The 15,461-nt window shown below is 49.1% G+C and overlaps 5 protein-coding genes across 5 annotated transcripts; 1 reads left to right on the forward strand and 4 right to left on the reverse strand.

Annotated features, from left to right (window-relative positions):
* Positions 1–185: 185 nt before the first annotated feature.
* On the reverse strand, positions 186–1,790 carry An08g10400 (uncharacterized protein; the record flags this gene model as incomplete). The annotated part of the gene is made up of 5 exons (XM_059749367.1): positions 186–497; positions 547–905; positions 1,059–1,521; positions 1,586–1,615; positions 1,722–1,790. The coding sequence occupies 5 exons, from the start codon at positions 1,788–1,790 to the stop codon at positions 186–188; spliced, it is 1,233 nt and encodes a 410-aa protein (XP_059604156.1).
* A 1,970-nt stretch (positions 1,791–3,760) lies between these two features.
* Positions 3,761–5,992, reverse strand: An08g10410 (uncharacterized protein; the record flags this gene model as incomplete). Its single annotated transcript, XM_001393108.1, has 1 exon — positions 3,761–5,992. The coding sequence occupies one exon, from the start codon at positions 5,990–5,992 to the stop codon at positions 3,761–3,763; it is 2,232 nt and encodes a 743-aa protein (XP_001393145.1).
* A 1,203-nt stretch (positions 5,993–7,195) lies between these two features.
* On the forward strand, positions 7,196–8,388 carry An08g10420 (hypothetical protein; the record flags this gene model as incomplete). The annotated part of the gene is made up of 4 exons (XM_059749368.1): positions 7,196–7,268; positions 7,614–7,681; positions 7,956–8,069; positions 8,197–8,388. 4 exons carry the CDS (start codon positions 7,196–7,198, stop codon positions 8,386–8,388), a joined length of 447 nt encoding a protein of 148 aa, XP_059604157.1.
* A 205-nt stretch (positions 8,389–8,593) lies between these two features.
* On the reverse strand, positions 8,594–10,548 carry An08g10430 (hypothetical protein; the record flags this gene model as incomplete). The annotated part of the gene is made up of 8 exons (XM_059749369.1): positions 8,594–8,640; positions 8,735–9,005; positions 9,344–9,435; positions 9,513–9,590; positions 9,900–10,035; positions 10,074–10,240; positions 10,335–10,435; positions 10,511–10,548. 8 exons carry the CDS (start codon positions 10,546–10,548, stop codon positions 8,594–8,596), a joined length of 930 nt encoding a protein of 309 aa, XP_059604158.1.
* Positions 10,549–12,242: 1,694 nt separating this feature from the next.
* Positions 12,243–15,058, reverse strand: An08g10440 (uncharacterized protein; the record flags this gene model as incomplete). Its single annotated transcript, XM_059749370.1, has 10 exons — positions 12,243–12,740; positions 12,790–12,983; positions 13,031–13,259; positions 13,303–13,536; positions 13,600–13,897; positions 13,946–14,111; positions 14,161–14,440; positions 14,490–14,706; positions 14,769–14,791; positions 14,849–15,058. The coding sequence occupies 10 exons, from the start codon at positions 15,056–15,058 to the stop codon at positions 12,243–12,245; spliced, it is 2,349 nt and encodes a 782-aa protein (XP_059604159.1).
* Positions 15,059–15,461: the final 403 nt, after the last annotated feature.

Consider the following 15,461-nt stretch of genomic DNA (forward strand, 5'->3'; position numbering starts at 1 on the left):
CGAAAGAATCAACAACGAAAGGAATGATGTGAATAAAGTACAAGAAAGTGGAACCTATATGACGAAAGCAAAAGTGGCATCATCGCTTCTATCCATCCTTATTTACTTCCCAGAAAAACATGATACAGCAACGCGAAGGTTATTCCTACGCGAAAGATGCGAATATAATATCCGCAAATTGTAGTTCAGTTGTCTCGTGAGTGCTTTTCGAAATATCCACCGCTTGGGGTGCGGCCAGCGCGTACGTGGCCCGGAGATGTAGGCCTGGACGTCGAAAGCCCATCAGTAGAGAGAAAGGGCGTACCAGGAAGCTTTATGGAGATCTCGTTAGGCGATGGGGAGGCTGGTGAAGCATCCCCACTCTTGCTTTCCTTCTCATAGCGATCTACGCGGATTGGGGGTGGACGGAAGGTCTGACGCTTGGCCTGGGCAGATGCAGAATTTGCATCCTCGCAAAGGCAAGTAACCACCAATACTGCGAACGACCCCAGGAGATACTGTGAAGATTAGCACCTACTCACAACGGGAGGAATACGGGTCACATACATTGGCAGTGAGTTCAAACTCAAATAGCCAAACGCTAGCCACCGTGGTGAGTACAATACTCGCAGCCATGGCCATGTTCTTGCCATCTCGGAATGCATAACCAATGTAGAAGGACGTGGCAATGCCACCAATAGCCTGTACGACAACAGTAGACCAAACAATCCAGTTGTAGCCCTCGAAAAAGCCATTGGCAGCAACCTTCTCGCCATCCAAGAAAACAACCCCAATGAAAAGCGCCGGGAATATCGAGTAGACGGACAACTGCACGTTGCGAATCCAGAGCGAAGTCGACTTCGCACTGTCCTTCAGCACTTTCTCGAAGTAGACGCTTGCAACGCCGGAAGCGAGGCAGGCGCCAACTGTGGCCAAGAGGCCAACGGTAGCATTTAGTCGAGGGTTGGCGGTCATCATATCCTCCTCAATCCCCTCATATGTCGCAGAACGCTTATGTAGACTCTCACGTCCTAGCTTGGAGGCTTTCCACTCTTCCAGAGACCGCGGGAATGCAAGACGCGCGGTCTCATCTTGGAGGGTCATATCGTCAGGGTTTCCAGTGGGCATCTGCACCAAAGCAACGCCCGCCAAGAGAAGGACCATGAGTCCCAACTTCCGGAGCGAGACAGGTCTCTTGAGCAATACCAAGCTGGCTATGGCCACAACGATCAGTTTCAATTGGTATGATGCTTGGAAAGTGGCTGGCGGCAGGTTCGACAGAGCGATGTACTGCAGCGAATTCGCAAGCGTATAGAGACAGGCAGGAATAGCAAGCTTCCAGCTATCACCGGAAAATATGGCAGTTGTGAGGGAGAAGAAAAGAGAAGTCGCAGGTACTGAAGGAGGGGCTGTCTTCGAAACCTCGTAGAGCGCCATGGTCAGGGAGATGGCGAGCTTGACGACCTCATTGAAGAAAACGGTGGTTGACGTAAGGTAGCGCTTGCCGCCAGCGGGCGACATAATCCTGGAATAATGCAATAGCTATGGGAGGACAAGATATAAGCAACCAGGTACGCTATGATCGAAGCCGACGGGAGCGACTCACCAAGACAAAGGACGTACACTGCACGGTCAACTATTTTCAAAAACACGATGTCAGTGTTTACATATTCCAGAGCTTTTACCAGACAAGCAGCAGCATTGCCATAGTGGCGAATGTGTGCATAGGATAGGTGACTTACCAGTGCCCAAGACAGGTGTTTCCAAACCGATCCCAGTCCCGAGGACTGGCGCTGGGCGGACTCCCCCATATTGATGATACTTGTCTTCCCCGTAGCGAAACTGTCGTTTCTTTTTGAAAGGTAACAGCAGGTTGAGTTATAAAAAGCAGTCGAATTGTTGGGCGGCGAAGGGACAGGAACTCCGCACTCGATTACCGAGGATGTCGCATACAGATTGGGCGCGTGGTCGTGGTGGGAGAGGGGCGTCTTCACGCTTGACAAGGAATTTGCTAGCGAACTAGACCAGCACAAAGGGAACCGACAGAGTCGCGGAGTATATGAGAGATCGGAGAGCTCGAGAACGGAGCTCTCAAGGAATGAAGGCCTCAATGGAGGTCGAAAAACTAGGCGCAAACGGGGGGAGAACCAGAAGAATGAGGGAGCGAATGGACTAAAATATGAGGGATCCGGGGTATTCTTGAGACGCTTGTTTGGGCGGTGTGGATCACGGGGCAGGTGGCGGTCTAGTCCCTTTGCTTGTTCGGATGGGCACTTTTGGTTCCTCCCAGCCATACATTAATTCAGATCCAAAGCAAGTTGCTTCGACTTTCGCCCAGAACTTCCCCCCTGAGGATCGCATCTGACGTCAGGTTAAGACATACATGCCTCGATCGACCTCGTCACTGCACTGCGCAGATCCAGCTGACGGAATATCTGCCCTTTGTACCCACAACAAAGCGCGCAATCTGCAGATTACGCTACGTTCCGCTCATCATCAACGTGCCATGATACTATTTGGTGAGGTCCGATCGGCGACACAAGATATTGCAGTCAGCTAATATCACCGTGATATCAATAATAGTAAGCATGCATGATCTGCAGTAAATCTTATCACGTTACAAGGCTTGGTCTTTTGACGGGAATCAAAGCCGACGGCCTAGCTACACAATACTCAACAAAGGGAGGGCAGGGCCAGACCCAGTCGAACGGACGTTTCTTGGCAGAACTCAGAACCTTGGTTTGTGTACCAGAGTTCCAGTTCCCCTCTATACTCGCAACGCACGGCCGGTGAGGCCTCGACGTGGGATTATGTCGTCGGGCGGGATCATCATCGAATTTTCTCTCACCGGGGTCATTACAGCCCAGTCCATGCGGCTCGGACCGGAGAGATTTGGGGGCCCAACAGCAATTCTTCACTAATGCTTAAACCTAGGCCATGTAGGTTAAACTTACAGAAGCCGACTCTCGAAGTCCGCAAGGTGGGCCTTGCCATTGTGAAATCGAAAGATTGACAACACCCGTATAAGCCGACTTAAGTTCCAGTGTTCGATGCTCCTGACTTTCTGGAGGGGAAAAAAAAAAGCAAGAAGGTGAGACTATACGAAGTGGTCATTTTACCGCCATGATACTTAATAAAAGCGAGATCGTCGCAACTGCAACTCTCCTTGCAATAGCTTGCTATGTCATCTGACTGACACCTTCCGTTGGGTGACCGTTTGCTTCTTAATGCATGTCACTGTTTCGACCCCATTTCCCATCCTTTCCCTTACTATTTACACCTTCTGAAACTCTCCTCGATATACACTCTGCGAGAGAAATTATCTGGATGAGTTTGAGCCAGCGAACGTCCCAGGACTTCTAATCACGTATGACGCAGCAGGAAACCATGGATTGCGGGTGTAAGCCCAATAGTGGAGTTATCAGCATAGATGATTCAATTATGTGGACAGTGTCCGATAGTAGGCTCCTCAAGTCTAGGTCATCTATCTACAAAGGGTCTTCTGCCATACAGCATGAGTAACCATAACCAAAATTTGAATATTAGAAACTCAGAAATAAGAGCCAAGTGGCCGTATCTCGCTTGATCAATTTGAAAAGGAGAACATGAATAAGGAAAATCAAAGAGCGTATGTTGAGTCACAGGTATGGAAACGGGTGAGTGAGCGTGCGAGCGCTGGTAGGTATTGTAAAGATTGAGTAAAACAGGTCATGAAAGTTCGAAATGGTAAAATGAGTGGGTATCATGAGTGCGAGCATCTTGAAAACAAGCAACATCATGTTCAGTGTACAGCCGTCATAGTTCCGTTGTCGTTATTCCACCGCAATGTCCACATGGGAAGCTCCTCCCTTTGCTTCGGCTCCTCGGACTCTTCCAGGACGATTGCCTCGCTGCTATCTGTACGCCGCCGCGAGTGCCGCCTCTTGTCTTGTGGCACAGCGGGAATAGGCCGACGAGGTGGTGGCTTTTGAGACGGTATAGGCGAAAAGCGGTGGATGGGGAGCGTTGGTGTTAAGGGAGAAGCAGCGCTGGTCGATGGAGACGAAAGACCCTCGGAGAACGCCAAGCTAGCACGTGGAGAAGGGAATGAGTTGATGGTCCTCTGCTCCTCGTCGGAAAAAGTGCTTTGACATACGGAACCTTCCCTTTCATTGCGGTTCGCACTGGCTTGGGCCGATTTAGGAGGGAAAGCAGGGCTAAGGCGTAAAAAGGACATGTCTGATCCATAAAACGAATCCCGCGAAGGGACAGACAGCATGGAACTTTGGTCAGGCTCCAAGGTACTGTTGAACCGGCTCTCCTGGAAGATGCTGGGCGTAATCTTCCCCTTCCTCTGTCTCATTGCCTCAAGGAGATGCTCCTCCTGTCTCGTCACCGCGATGACTCGGCTTCTTCTGTTCACCTCCTTCTGGGAGGCGGAGGGGGGCTTTCTGAGCTGGCTCTGTCTCTGATGATTGAATATCGGATCTCCATGGTAGAATTCTGGCTCAGAGATTGTGGGTATTTCGCTGGATCGACGAGATTGGCAGCTGGCCATATAAGATGACCTCTCCGCTGATGACTGAGACACATCTCGTCGAGCAGATTGAAGCCTCTGTGATGAGCGCGATCCACGGCTAGTGACAGACGTTGGCTGATCAATGCTCCGTAATGTGCCCTTTGTCGCTTGTGCCGCCGATGCTGTACATATCTCTGCTTCAAATTCGCCGTAGGTTGCAACGCTGTCCCTAGCATTTCGATCTCTGTTTAGTCGATCGCTGTTGAGGTCTTCGTCATCATCTTCATCCTCCGAAGAGGAGAGGCAAAGCACGCTGGAGCTATTCAAGTCCGCAGTCTTCAGTGTAGTTCGACTACTCTTTTTTGGCACCGAGCACTTCTCCAATGCAGCAGACGCATGCAAGTTCGGTCTCCTAGGGTCGGAGTGACTCGAAGCGCGATGTGAGCTTTGGCGAGGGCGAGCTTTTGGAGATAAATAGGTCTCCTTGCTCCACTCACTGCCGGAACTATTTGAGGTAACCTTCCACAAGTTATCCTCCGGGGCGCGAGAATCACTGGTTCGCCGTTTCTCTTGGCCTTGGGATCGCGAATGTGAGCGATTAGAGCGACCCTTAGGATTGCGCCGAGAATCTTGCTGCAGTTTCTGCAGAGCCAAGTCCATCTCACTGGCCCGCACAGTCCTCTCCAAGGACGGATCAAGCCAATTCGAAGTTTTAGTCTCGTAGGATGATGTCTCAGGAGCCCGATCACTGTAGGCTTGGTCGGTGGTCTTCACCAAGTGAGGTGGCGTCTTTGTGAGTCTAGTAACAGCTGCATGGTTCTCGACGTTCTTTGTCTTGGTGACCGGATGCTCAGAAACTATGGAGATAGCAGAGGGAGAGGCCACCAAGCGCTGCGGCGACAACAGTGGCTCAGCGGTTGCCTTAGGCTTTGGAAACAGTAGAGAGAGATCGATCCTAGGTGGGCGCATTTTACGCTTTGAGTCTTTCATGGAGCCTTTCGGTTGCCTGAGGCTGGAACCAGACTCGGCGCTATGTTGTGACTCTGATTTACTATCAACTGCAGGTCCGAAGTCGGATGTCGCAACTCCAATGCCAGAAATTGCATTGGCCGACGAATCCCGTGAACTGAAGTAGGAGAATAGGGCGGAGGCTGAACCTGATTGATGAACTTTCTTGGTCGATGCTGGCATAGGATGTCCAGAAGCATCATCTGGGCGAAATTCATGGCCCAGTAGAGGTGATGATGCCCGAACACGAAGGTGTTGTGGGGGGATATTGGTCTCTGGAGCAGCAGTCGGGAAGGGAACAAAACCACCACTCTTCTGCGATTTGATCTCCGGAGCCCTCATGAAGCTTGGTCGTCTCGAGCGTCTTTTGTCGTCACGCTTGGGATGAGTCTCGTGAACGGAGGCATCTGTTGCGCCGAGGATCTTGTATGCCTTTGATGTGTTCTCGTTTCTCGAATCTCCCGGGCTGGCTGCGGGTGAACGCACTCCACTTTTAGAGGCATGCATGCTGAAAGTCCTTGGTGGGATAGGTATGGACTGCTAGAGCATCAATAGATTTAGTATGGGCGTGACCCAGGTCGACACTCCGGGCTGCAATCCCAAGGTCTCTTCTCCGAAAATCGAGCTATAAACCAGATAGCAAGAAGTGGATGAAGGTTTTAGGGAGCAAGAACTGAAGAAAACAATTGATCCCGACGTCTTTTGGTCGGAGGATTCAGGAGGTTTGGTAGAAAGCCGGAGGTGTCTTTCACTGTTCCCCACCCCAAGTCGGTGAGTACCCCCAAGCCCGTATGTTTACCGTTTCGGTCACTAAAGATCCTCGTTTCCGGGCGCCACCAGACACACCAATTCGAGATTGAAGAAGCGGTCAAAAGAATGAGATTTCACAGGAATTGGCGTTCTTCTGAAAGAGTGTGTCAATGTACCGAGCAGGGACTGGAAAGACGGATCAGGCGAGTCACGGAGAAATAAATAGAGAACTAGAAGAGTAGTAAAAAGGGAAAAGGGAAAAGAGGGACTATGCAGGTCCGGCGGAACGAGTGAAATATGACCTGGCTAATAGTAGCAGCTCGCAGGAATACAAAAAAGAGGGTCCCCGAGGAGCTAAGTTGTGAATGATGTAAACAAAATTTGCAGGGAAATTGACCAGAATCAGAGAAGAACCGGCCGTGCGAGCCGAGAGACCTATTAGGTACTATATATAAGTGGCCGCGATTTCATTACATGTGAGCGACTGAGGATGGGGGGGGGGGAAAGAATTTCAGAAGCGTGGAGGGTCGCGGCTTAAGGGGCAAAGTCAAAGACGCCAGAAACAGTCTAAACTCAGCATGGGCCAGCTCAGAGTTGAAGAGATCCGCGAGGAGCATAGAAGGCTCATTCGCCAATGGCTTGGAACCAGAAAATCGACGGGGAACAAGGCCATTCTCGTGGGCCCAGAAGATACCCGGTTGTCATAGTACTCCCAGCCGGGCGAGAACCGGCAGAATGGTCCATCAGGAGAGAGCAAGAGACGGGCGACAGGCTACCTACGTTAGCCCAGAGAATTAAGATTCGTGTCAGCAGACAATTGCAAGCCGGTAGTGGCACCCTAGCACCCTACAATAGCAGTAAGAATCGACAGGCACACAACCATGGGTCCATAGATCGCAAAGCGGCTCCTGAGAGCTTCTGAGTGGCCCATCCAGTGGAGGAGGTTCGAAGGTGGATTCAATGGCTGCTGGTGGCCCGAGGCGAGCGATTCCCATTCAAGGCAAGGCAAGATTTCGAGGAGGATGGGTGGAATGTCCGTGTCTTGCAGCTGTTTATTTTTTATTATCATAATTTTGTATTTTTTTTTTCTGTTTTCTAAATTAGTTGTTCCGAAATCAGACCATTTTTCTGGTGGTGGCCCAATAAGTGTTCGCTATATACGCATGAAAATCGTCAGAGCCCAGCAAAATGCATCATCCAGCAGGGAGCGCATTCTCGTACCTGATGATAATTAAGAAGTATGTATGAGTTGGCCAGCAGGGATGAACAACCGCGATATCCCACCATCATAGATCTGAATCTAGTCTGGTCTCCCCTTGCGCCGTCTCTCGTTCGTAAACTTCGACCGTCTTTCCTTTCCGTCTTCTTTGAATTCCAGGGGATATTCTAGAGGCCAATAGTCGCTGCAGTCCTTCGTCTCTTTCTGGTTTAGACGCGGCTGGACACGTGCGCCCGGGTTCGATTTGAACAATTCGGGCGATGCGGCAGGAAACCAGCGCAGCCACTTCATGATTCTTGCCAGCAGTCTATTCTTTCTTCTGCCTACAATACATTCATGTCAAAAAGCAAATAAGACATTGCCACCATCTTTTCTCCGTCATGTAATAGGTCAATTGTGTGTTTTCGGAATTACTTACACGTCGTATGCCTCTGACGTCCGCACCGGAGATTGGACCGACGCGTGCACTCCGTCAGGAACCAGTCATGGTTTCAAATTAAGGGGCTGCAGCCGCTCGGGCTTCTCCACGGGTTCTGCCACTCGCGATCGATGGAGAGTGAACTGGTGAAGAACTACTCTACCATCGCCGCTTTGCCCGCTCAGCCGTCCCTTGAAGTCTTCCAATAGGAGTTGCAGTTGCTGCTGATCGTCATCCCGCTCACCAAATGTTATACTCAAGCGCCATAGTAGTGGGGTTCCCCAAGTGCCGATTCAATAGTCTTTGTGAACTTGATCCAAGCAGGAACAGAGGTCTCTCAAGAGGTCGACCCTTCAGGCTGTAAACGGGATGTCATTGGGTCTGTTTATTTCTAATTCCTACGTACCATCCCCTGGCCCTGTTGACGCCCGTGACAATCCCGCTAATGGCTGTGAGGCAAATAGTCGTGCACAGGGCATCAGTCTCCGCCATGGAAATGCAATCCTCAACGCATAATCTCAAATCTTGGATGCATGTGCTACTCGATCGTCGTCAATAATCGACAAAGCCATTGCTAGGTTTCCATGGAAAGTTGCTGGAATAGCGCCCCGTTAAGACACCTTATCGAAGGTTGATGTTCAAACCTACCAGGCCATCGGAACAAAATTGATTGACATCAGCATAGTTGAGTGTTTAGACCCTTTGGTCATGGGGAACTGTATCAGCTCCTGTGATGTGCAATGGTTGCCATTGTTGGGAGGTCGCCCCCTATAGAAGAACATAACACACTGGCTGTAACCAGAACTAGGATCAGCTACACACCAGGTCTACACCCACAACACACTCTCACACAGATTATTACGTGCCGCTTCATTAACCCCTCCATCATGGAAGTAACTACAGTAGGTGAAGACCGAAATTGAACAGCGTCCGGAGCTCATCAGTACCCCTTGTCCGTCAAAGTCATTGCTTTTGCAGATCATCGGCCAAGCCGCCATCCGCCCGACCGTCAACTTACCGGATGTGTCCGGACGCTGAGGTTTTGGACGCGCACCTGGTGACGTGACTTGAATTACTCCAGGTGAGACATCTATCAGAGAAGCTCTACCGATGATCCTACGATCAAGAGAGCCCTACAAAATCGTAAATCTTTTTGTGACTTGCGTTTTTATCCTCAATTTCTTCCTATACGTCTTAAATGGATCAACTGTTATCTTCTGCTGTATAGACCTAATTATCTCATTCCAGTTCCACTAGCGGCACAGATCACAAGCAGCATCCATATATGCCCCTCTGGATGGGTGCTAAGGGAAAGTCGCAAGTTTGACTCCTTTGATCACTGAGACATCGGTTCAGCTTAGAGCCTCCGCCCTAGACGATCTCGAGGATATGGAAAGTACCCCCCGCAACGTATAGAGTCGCAAACAGACCTGAAAGGATTAACAGCACTATACAAGCTAACAATATTTACCTGTGAAAAGGGAAAGCTTATGTTCCCCCATGAGGTCTTGCTGTTTGCCGAATAGCCTCCATAGCTATATCCACTGTTCCAGCACGCAGTTACTACGTACATTGAAGGATCCGCGGTTCAATACCACTCTTCAGTCAATAGAGTTGTTTTGTCGGTTTAAACGGCTTACTCGAAGATCTCTTTGCTGCAGCGGTGATTTTCTCCGACTCCTCTCGTCTGTACTCGGGGGAGTTGTCTACTCTCAAACCTTAGTATCCAGAGCTCTAGCCTGCTCCACGCCGTTCCGCAGAAATTATCGGGGAGGTCGGACTGTTGATAAGCTTGAACAGCAAATCATTGAATCTGCATAGACACAATGTCGGATCACTTGCGGGTTCCTTAACGACTCGGTACTACATAAGATGCCACTGTGCTCCAGAAAGGCGAATAACAGCTCTAGGCTCCAAACGTATGCGAGACTGGTTGGTGAACATTTGTACTGCTTACTGCAGGTCCGAGTATTCAGATCATTCGACTCTATATCAAGCTCTTCTAAGCTGCCAGAATTCTGCATAACTCGCAGCTGAGGGGATAATAGCGTCTTCGTATTTTGGACACACAAAGCCCATTATCAGCGGACTTCTCTGCAAGCCCATTAGGTGTTTAGCGATTTCAATACCTTCAGTGCATACTTCGCGACCCGAAGCTCCAGGCTAAGACCATCTCAGAGTAGTGAAGATGCTCTAGTTACCAAGGCGGAATGAGGTAGAGCATCCCCAGTTTTCGGTCCAAGCACTGCCATTGCTCCTCCATTCAATCTACAAACAGACCCATAGTTACAAACATCAACACAGACCCCAAATACTCGCAAGTTAACCTTCATCGGGGTCAAATAGTCGACAATAGCACCACTTCCTCCTCATCCACTTGCTAAGGAGCTTCAATTGCGGGGAATTGGGAAGTTTCGAATCTTAGTGCCCCTTTTTATCGGGTCCGTGACGATCAACCAAACCTTGATGTTTACTCGCTTTTCCTCCCTCGAACAAGAAAAAGAAAACACCTGAACCAATCTTCATAAACCAAAAATAGAGAAGCTCGTCCCAATAGTACAACCTGCAGAAAACAAAGCCCGAAAAAGCATCTTCCTCACCTTGGTCTCAAACGTCTTGGATTCACAGACGCTAGCACTTACTAAGGATTGGTTCAGCCCTGAGGGACTTCAACATGAACTTGACTTGACTGCCGCACCGAGCGAGTCCGGATCCCCACGTCTATCATTCCCGCATTAAGTTATTGTAACCTCGTCTACCCGAAAATAGAAATTGCTGACTTGACACTTCTCTAACTATCGGTACCGGCCTAGTGTTAGCCCCATCCCTACAAGCTCTTGGGACCTGGATTAGTTGGAACTCTGGATAACTCCCCTGTTAGCCTGTAGCCACTCCCGCATCCCTAACGATCGATCTAATCCCCCTTTCGACAATGCTCCGAATATGACGGCTCAGCACCACGGAGCAGACTCTTTTACTTTCCTAGCAGATTTGATTTGAATCGGATCTATTCAGACACTGGTCCTTATCTAGTCTACTCTATCTAAGCACATGCACTTTGCCGAGCTCGATACGCGAGCGGATAACTACTTACGTGCAGCGTGCAACTGTGTACTAACTAACTAGGCTACAATCATGTGAATAAGGAGTAAGTGAGTGAGCAAGTGGGTATATGGCCGTCGATCATAAACCCCAATTGCCTCTACACTACACTACACAACCATAGCAACCCATAAGGAGAAGAAGTGCGAAGCGAACTTAGCTTATCGCATCGCGCGTTTCACGATCACACCTAGACAGACTTCCCCTTCTTTCTCCACGGTATCCTAAATCACTCATTAGCAGCAGTAAACGGAAACGTCCGGTCATAAGGAAATTTCCAAGAGTAAGAACAAGTCATGAGAATTGGGTTCGGCAGTCCGGCAAGCACGGAACTGCCGGGCCAGACTTGGAGTTGTTTCACCTTGTAACTTAGTCATGAGCTTAAACCTGTCATGGACTTTCAGGGTCATGTTTCCCATGGCACGACACAAACAAATGGAGAACTCCTGGACCCTTTGTGTCAGAGAGTGTCATCGCTAATTTGGGCAGGGGAAGGGGGAAGAGACAAAAAGATAGCGAGATTTTGAAGCTCTCGTTCGGTAGTTTTGATATGTACGAGATCCGGATGATATTTGTAGTGGTAGCTTCTAAGGTAGAACTTCTACTATTCGTGGAGACGTGCTGAAAGAGCGCGCTGAATTATAGGGCTATAATTAGTACTCTGTAGCTATCTGAGCAGAAGGGCAACCCTTTCTTCTACACTCCTTAAGCTACCCAGTTGTTTGGCTACGAAACAGTGAGAATATGTAGATCTAGGGTGCGTGTTCCGTTTTCGCTATCTCGGTGAGCTACTATGGTATGTAGAATACCTAGAATACAGTCCGTCTCAAGGGCCGAATAGCTCCGAGTATGGTGATGGGTGGTCATGCTCCCATAATACATAACAGGTAAGTAGTTAAGGTAGCTAGCTGCGAAACACTAAGCTTCTTCCTCTTCATACATTCCAGGGTCCTGCTCGAGCCCTGGCTCGACTCCCTCCACTCTCCCCCATACCGGACCCATAATCTTCATTCTTGAATCAATAGTTGCTGGGTTGAAACACCGGGGTTGCGGGTGCACTGCACTGACCGGATACCTCAATTGTCGAGTGCACGGATATTCTAACCACTATCTTGAGAGGAGTTCCCTCCAAAGACGCCATTTTTGTCCCAACCTCTCCTCCTTGATACTTATATGGTCGACCTGTAATGTTCAGTACGCGAGGTTTAGGCTTTCTTCGGTTGTTTCAAGAGACAGCGACAACCTTCGTGCTCGGGGTGAGTATCCGACTAGGAACTGTCGTTCTCAGAATGCTCCGCGCCAACATCGACAAATTTGGAGTAATTGCTGATCTTGCGCCTCTTTCGGTTGCTGCGGCGTAGACTGCCTTCGCTGGAAACCCGACGATTGTGTGTTTGCTTGGAGTGAGGGGTTACGTTTTTGACGGATTTGACTTGCTGTTCGGCTTGATTCCTACTGTCTTTCCTCAAGACTCGATCACTTCCTAGCTTTGGTGGGGACGCATCTTTTTGAGCGGTATCTTTTGGGGTATTGGGTTGACTGTGTTCGTTTGCCAATGACGCCAGTCTCTTCCGACTTCGGGTTTCTGCTACCATGCTAGTGGATTTCTCTGTTGGTTCGGGTGTCTTCCTTCCACTTTCTTGGGCATCAAGAAGCGATTCTTCCGGTTCATCTTCCTGAGAAAATGATCTTGTGATGCAGTGTAACTCATCATTTGTCACTACTTGAGATGGCTGAAGCGAGTCCTGCGGAATATCTTGGACGTACTGTAGTAGGTTAGCATTGTGGTCTGCCCTCCGTTGCAGGTGAACTTACATGATGCTGAATTTTGATCATGGGGCTAAGTATCTCTGCTTGTAGTCTGAGTTGGATGTCCCCCGAGCTAGGGAACATGAACCTGGGCAAGCCCTTTAGTGAAAATCCTCTGACTTTACTTCCCGGAGTCGGCTGAAGGAGTCTGCGCTTCTTCAGCAGATCAGTGATTTGGACAGTGGTATGCCCGTTGCAATCTGTAAACGATTAGAGGATATAGCAATGTGAACTCTGGGGTACCCACGAAGCTTCTGTGTGAATAATGACGTTCTATGGGGATAACCTTCGTTTGATATGATCCTCACTGCTCTCCTCAAAAGTACCAAACTATTCATCTCATGGAGCAATTGAGGTTCGTCTGGCGTAAGCAAGCATCGATAGCAAGCATGAATGTCGGGGACTCTTGGGTCATGGGCATCTTCGTATCCGTAGCATAACAAATGTTGGCGCGTTTGACAAAAGGCACATTGAGCCTATCAAGATTAGTTTTAATTTACCTATGAGTTGTAAACTTACCATGGCCTCCTCTTCACCATCCCAGCCGCATTGGCATCTGACACGGTTTTGATCCTCGGCTGTTCTCGTAGCAATGGAGTGGTGTGAATGCAGATATTTCTGGATTCTGTACCTGCTTTTTTCTGTGAGGACAAATCTCCGACTCTTCGTTAAATTGCCGTTCTCAAACGTAGTGCCAGGTTTAATTGGCTGTGTAGGTGCCAGTTCACCATCCAAACCTTCGGTCCCTTGCGACTATTCAAATCAGTCACTTTGCCAACCGTCTCAATGCTCAAGTCTCATGGGCCTTCAACTTACAGGTAGCATCATTTGTAATTGATGCTTTTCCACAAGATCCTGCGTAGACACTTTCTCATACTCAGCTTTCTGGCAAAACGATAAGCAAAGATCGGTGTCCTGGCGTAAGGAATTTTCCCTAGATGCACTGCCACTACCTCCCAGTGTGCGCAAGATGCCCTCCTTGTCATCAAACCCTATATCTTTCATTCTTCGCACGGGGTCGTTGAACTCAAGATCAGGAGGTATCTGAGGTAGCGGTTCTGCTCCCTCGGGCTCGGGGCCAATCCACTTGAGCGAGGTGACTTTAAGCCCAACACTACGCCATCAATCAGTTAAGGTAACCAGAACATGGGTAGCCACCTACGTATGTCGTCCGCTGTTCATTTGTCCACAAGACTGCGATTCCCTTTTCCAGTTCTCGTTGAGTGGGAATTTGATCGTATCATCCTCTGCCCCATTGAACCCCGGAGGTTCATAGTCAGGAGGGCAATCCTCCGTATAGAAAAGGTGAACCCCTAGGCTTCTCTTGTCTGGAAATAAAATGAGCGGCAGTACAAGGGACTGTACAAAGATACATACTTGGCAGAGTGGGAAGAAAGGCACTAAGAGTGATCAAACGCCTTACGATCGTCTCTAGGCCTATCCGGGCTGTTTGTGCTGTTTTCATGTCGGCCACACAGCCCATTGGCTCGATAGATAAGCTTTCAAGGCGATTGTTGACATCATTGTCCACCCCTGTGTATCTGAAGGAGAATGTGTATGACTCTAGTACATTCTCGGGCGCATCTTTATCGACGAGTATGGTCAATTGAACAGCTTCAAGCACGTTTTTGCTGAGTGCATCGAAGATGCCGGTTTCCTAAATATGTAAATAGCGAGGATCATTACTAGCGTTAAAGGAAACTGACCAGAATATCAAGTATCATATCCGCTTTGGGATCTGACCCCCGGAGTATGACCTTCAATGGCTGACCTTTCTTGCCTCTGCCAAATGGTACATCTTCTTTGCAAGCGAGGACTTCGCTGTGTGTCTTCTTGTCAATGAATTGCCGATAAGAAAGATCGCCCTCTCGTTGAGCTTCTCTCAGGTCCCGATCGTCGAAACATGGAAGCGGTAGAAACTCCCTGCGCAACACGTATAAGACTAGCTCTGATCTGGGAATGATCTAGGTCGACATCCAACTAACCGAAGATAGAAAAGTGTTCCGAACTATGCTCTGGTATTAGAGATATGAATGCGTATCATGGAAGAGAAAAAGCCGCTTACCGAGACATGTAGCATGATCTGGACCATCTCCAAGCTCTGCAGTTGCTTCAAATGCATGCTTTCTTGGAGCTTCAATATGGCGGAAGCTTCGATCACATCTTGTGCCCTGATGCGAGCAATAGGTCTGCTGTCAGCGGCAAGGGACCGGAGATTCTGCGGAGTCTGTACCTGGACCGTCGACGGAGGCCCAGTGAACTTAATTCGAACCATGCTGGGTAGCTATATGGTGCAACTGCGCTACATGTGGGCCTTCAGGAGTAATACTATGAAAGATGGCGGTCAGCAAATCATGCTAATGAAGGATGAGACTGGGAGTTGAGGCACCGTGTGAAGAACCAAAGTCAGGTTGACGACAAACGAATACCCACGGTATGGTCACGGGAGTCGCCAGTGCGTTTGTCCCTCCATCGATACTGTCATTTCTTTACAACAGAATTGGGCAATGGCCATGAATTGCTCTGTATGTATGGAGAGAATAGTGCGATTACTTCGTATGTCTCCTTAGTCTTTGAAGTTTACGTCTCACGTAACGTCGTCTCCGGCAGGTTTGGAACTATATATAGAGAGGGGGTGAAGTTGGGTTGGTATCTGAAAATTACCCGTCACTTCAATG

The sequence above is a fragment of the Aspergillus niger genome, assembly GCF_000002855.4.
Source record: "Aspergillus niger supercontig An08".
Classification (NCBI taxonomy): Eukaryota; Fungi; Ascomycota; class Eurotiomycetes; order Eurotiales; family Aspergillaceae; genus Aspergillus; species Aspergillus niger.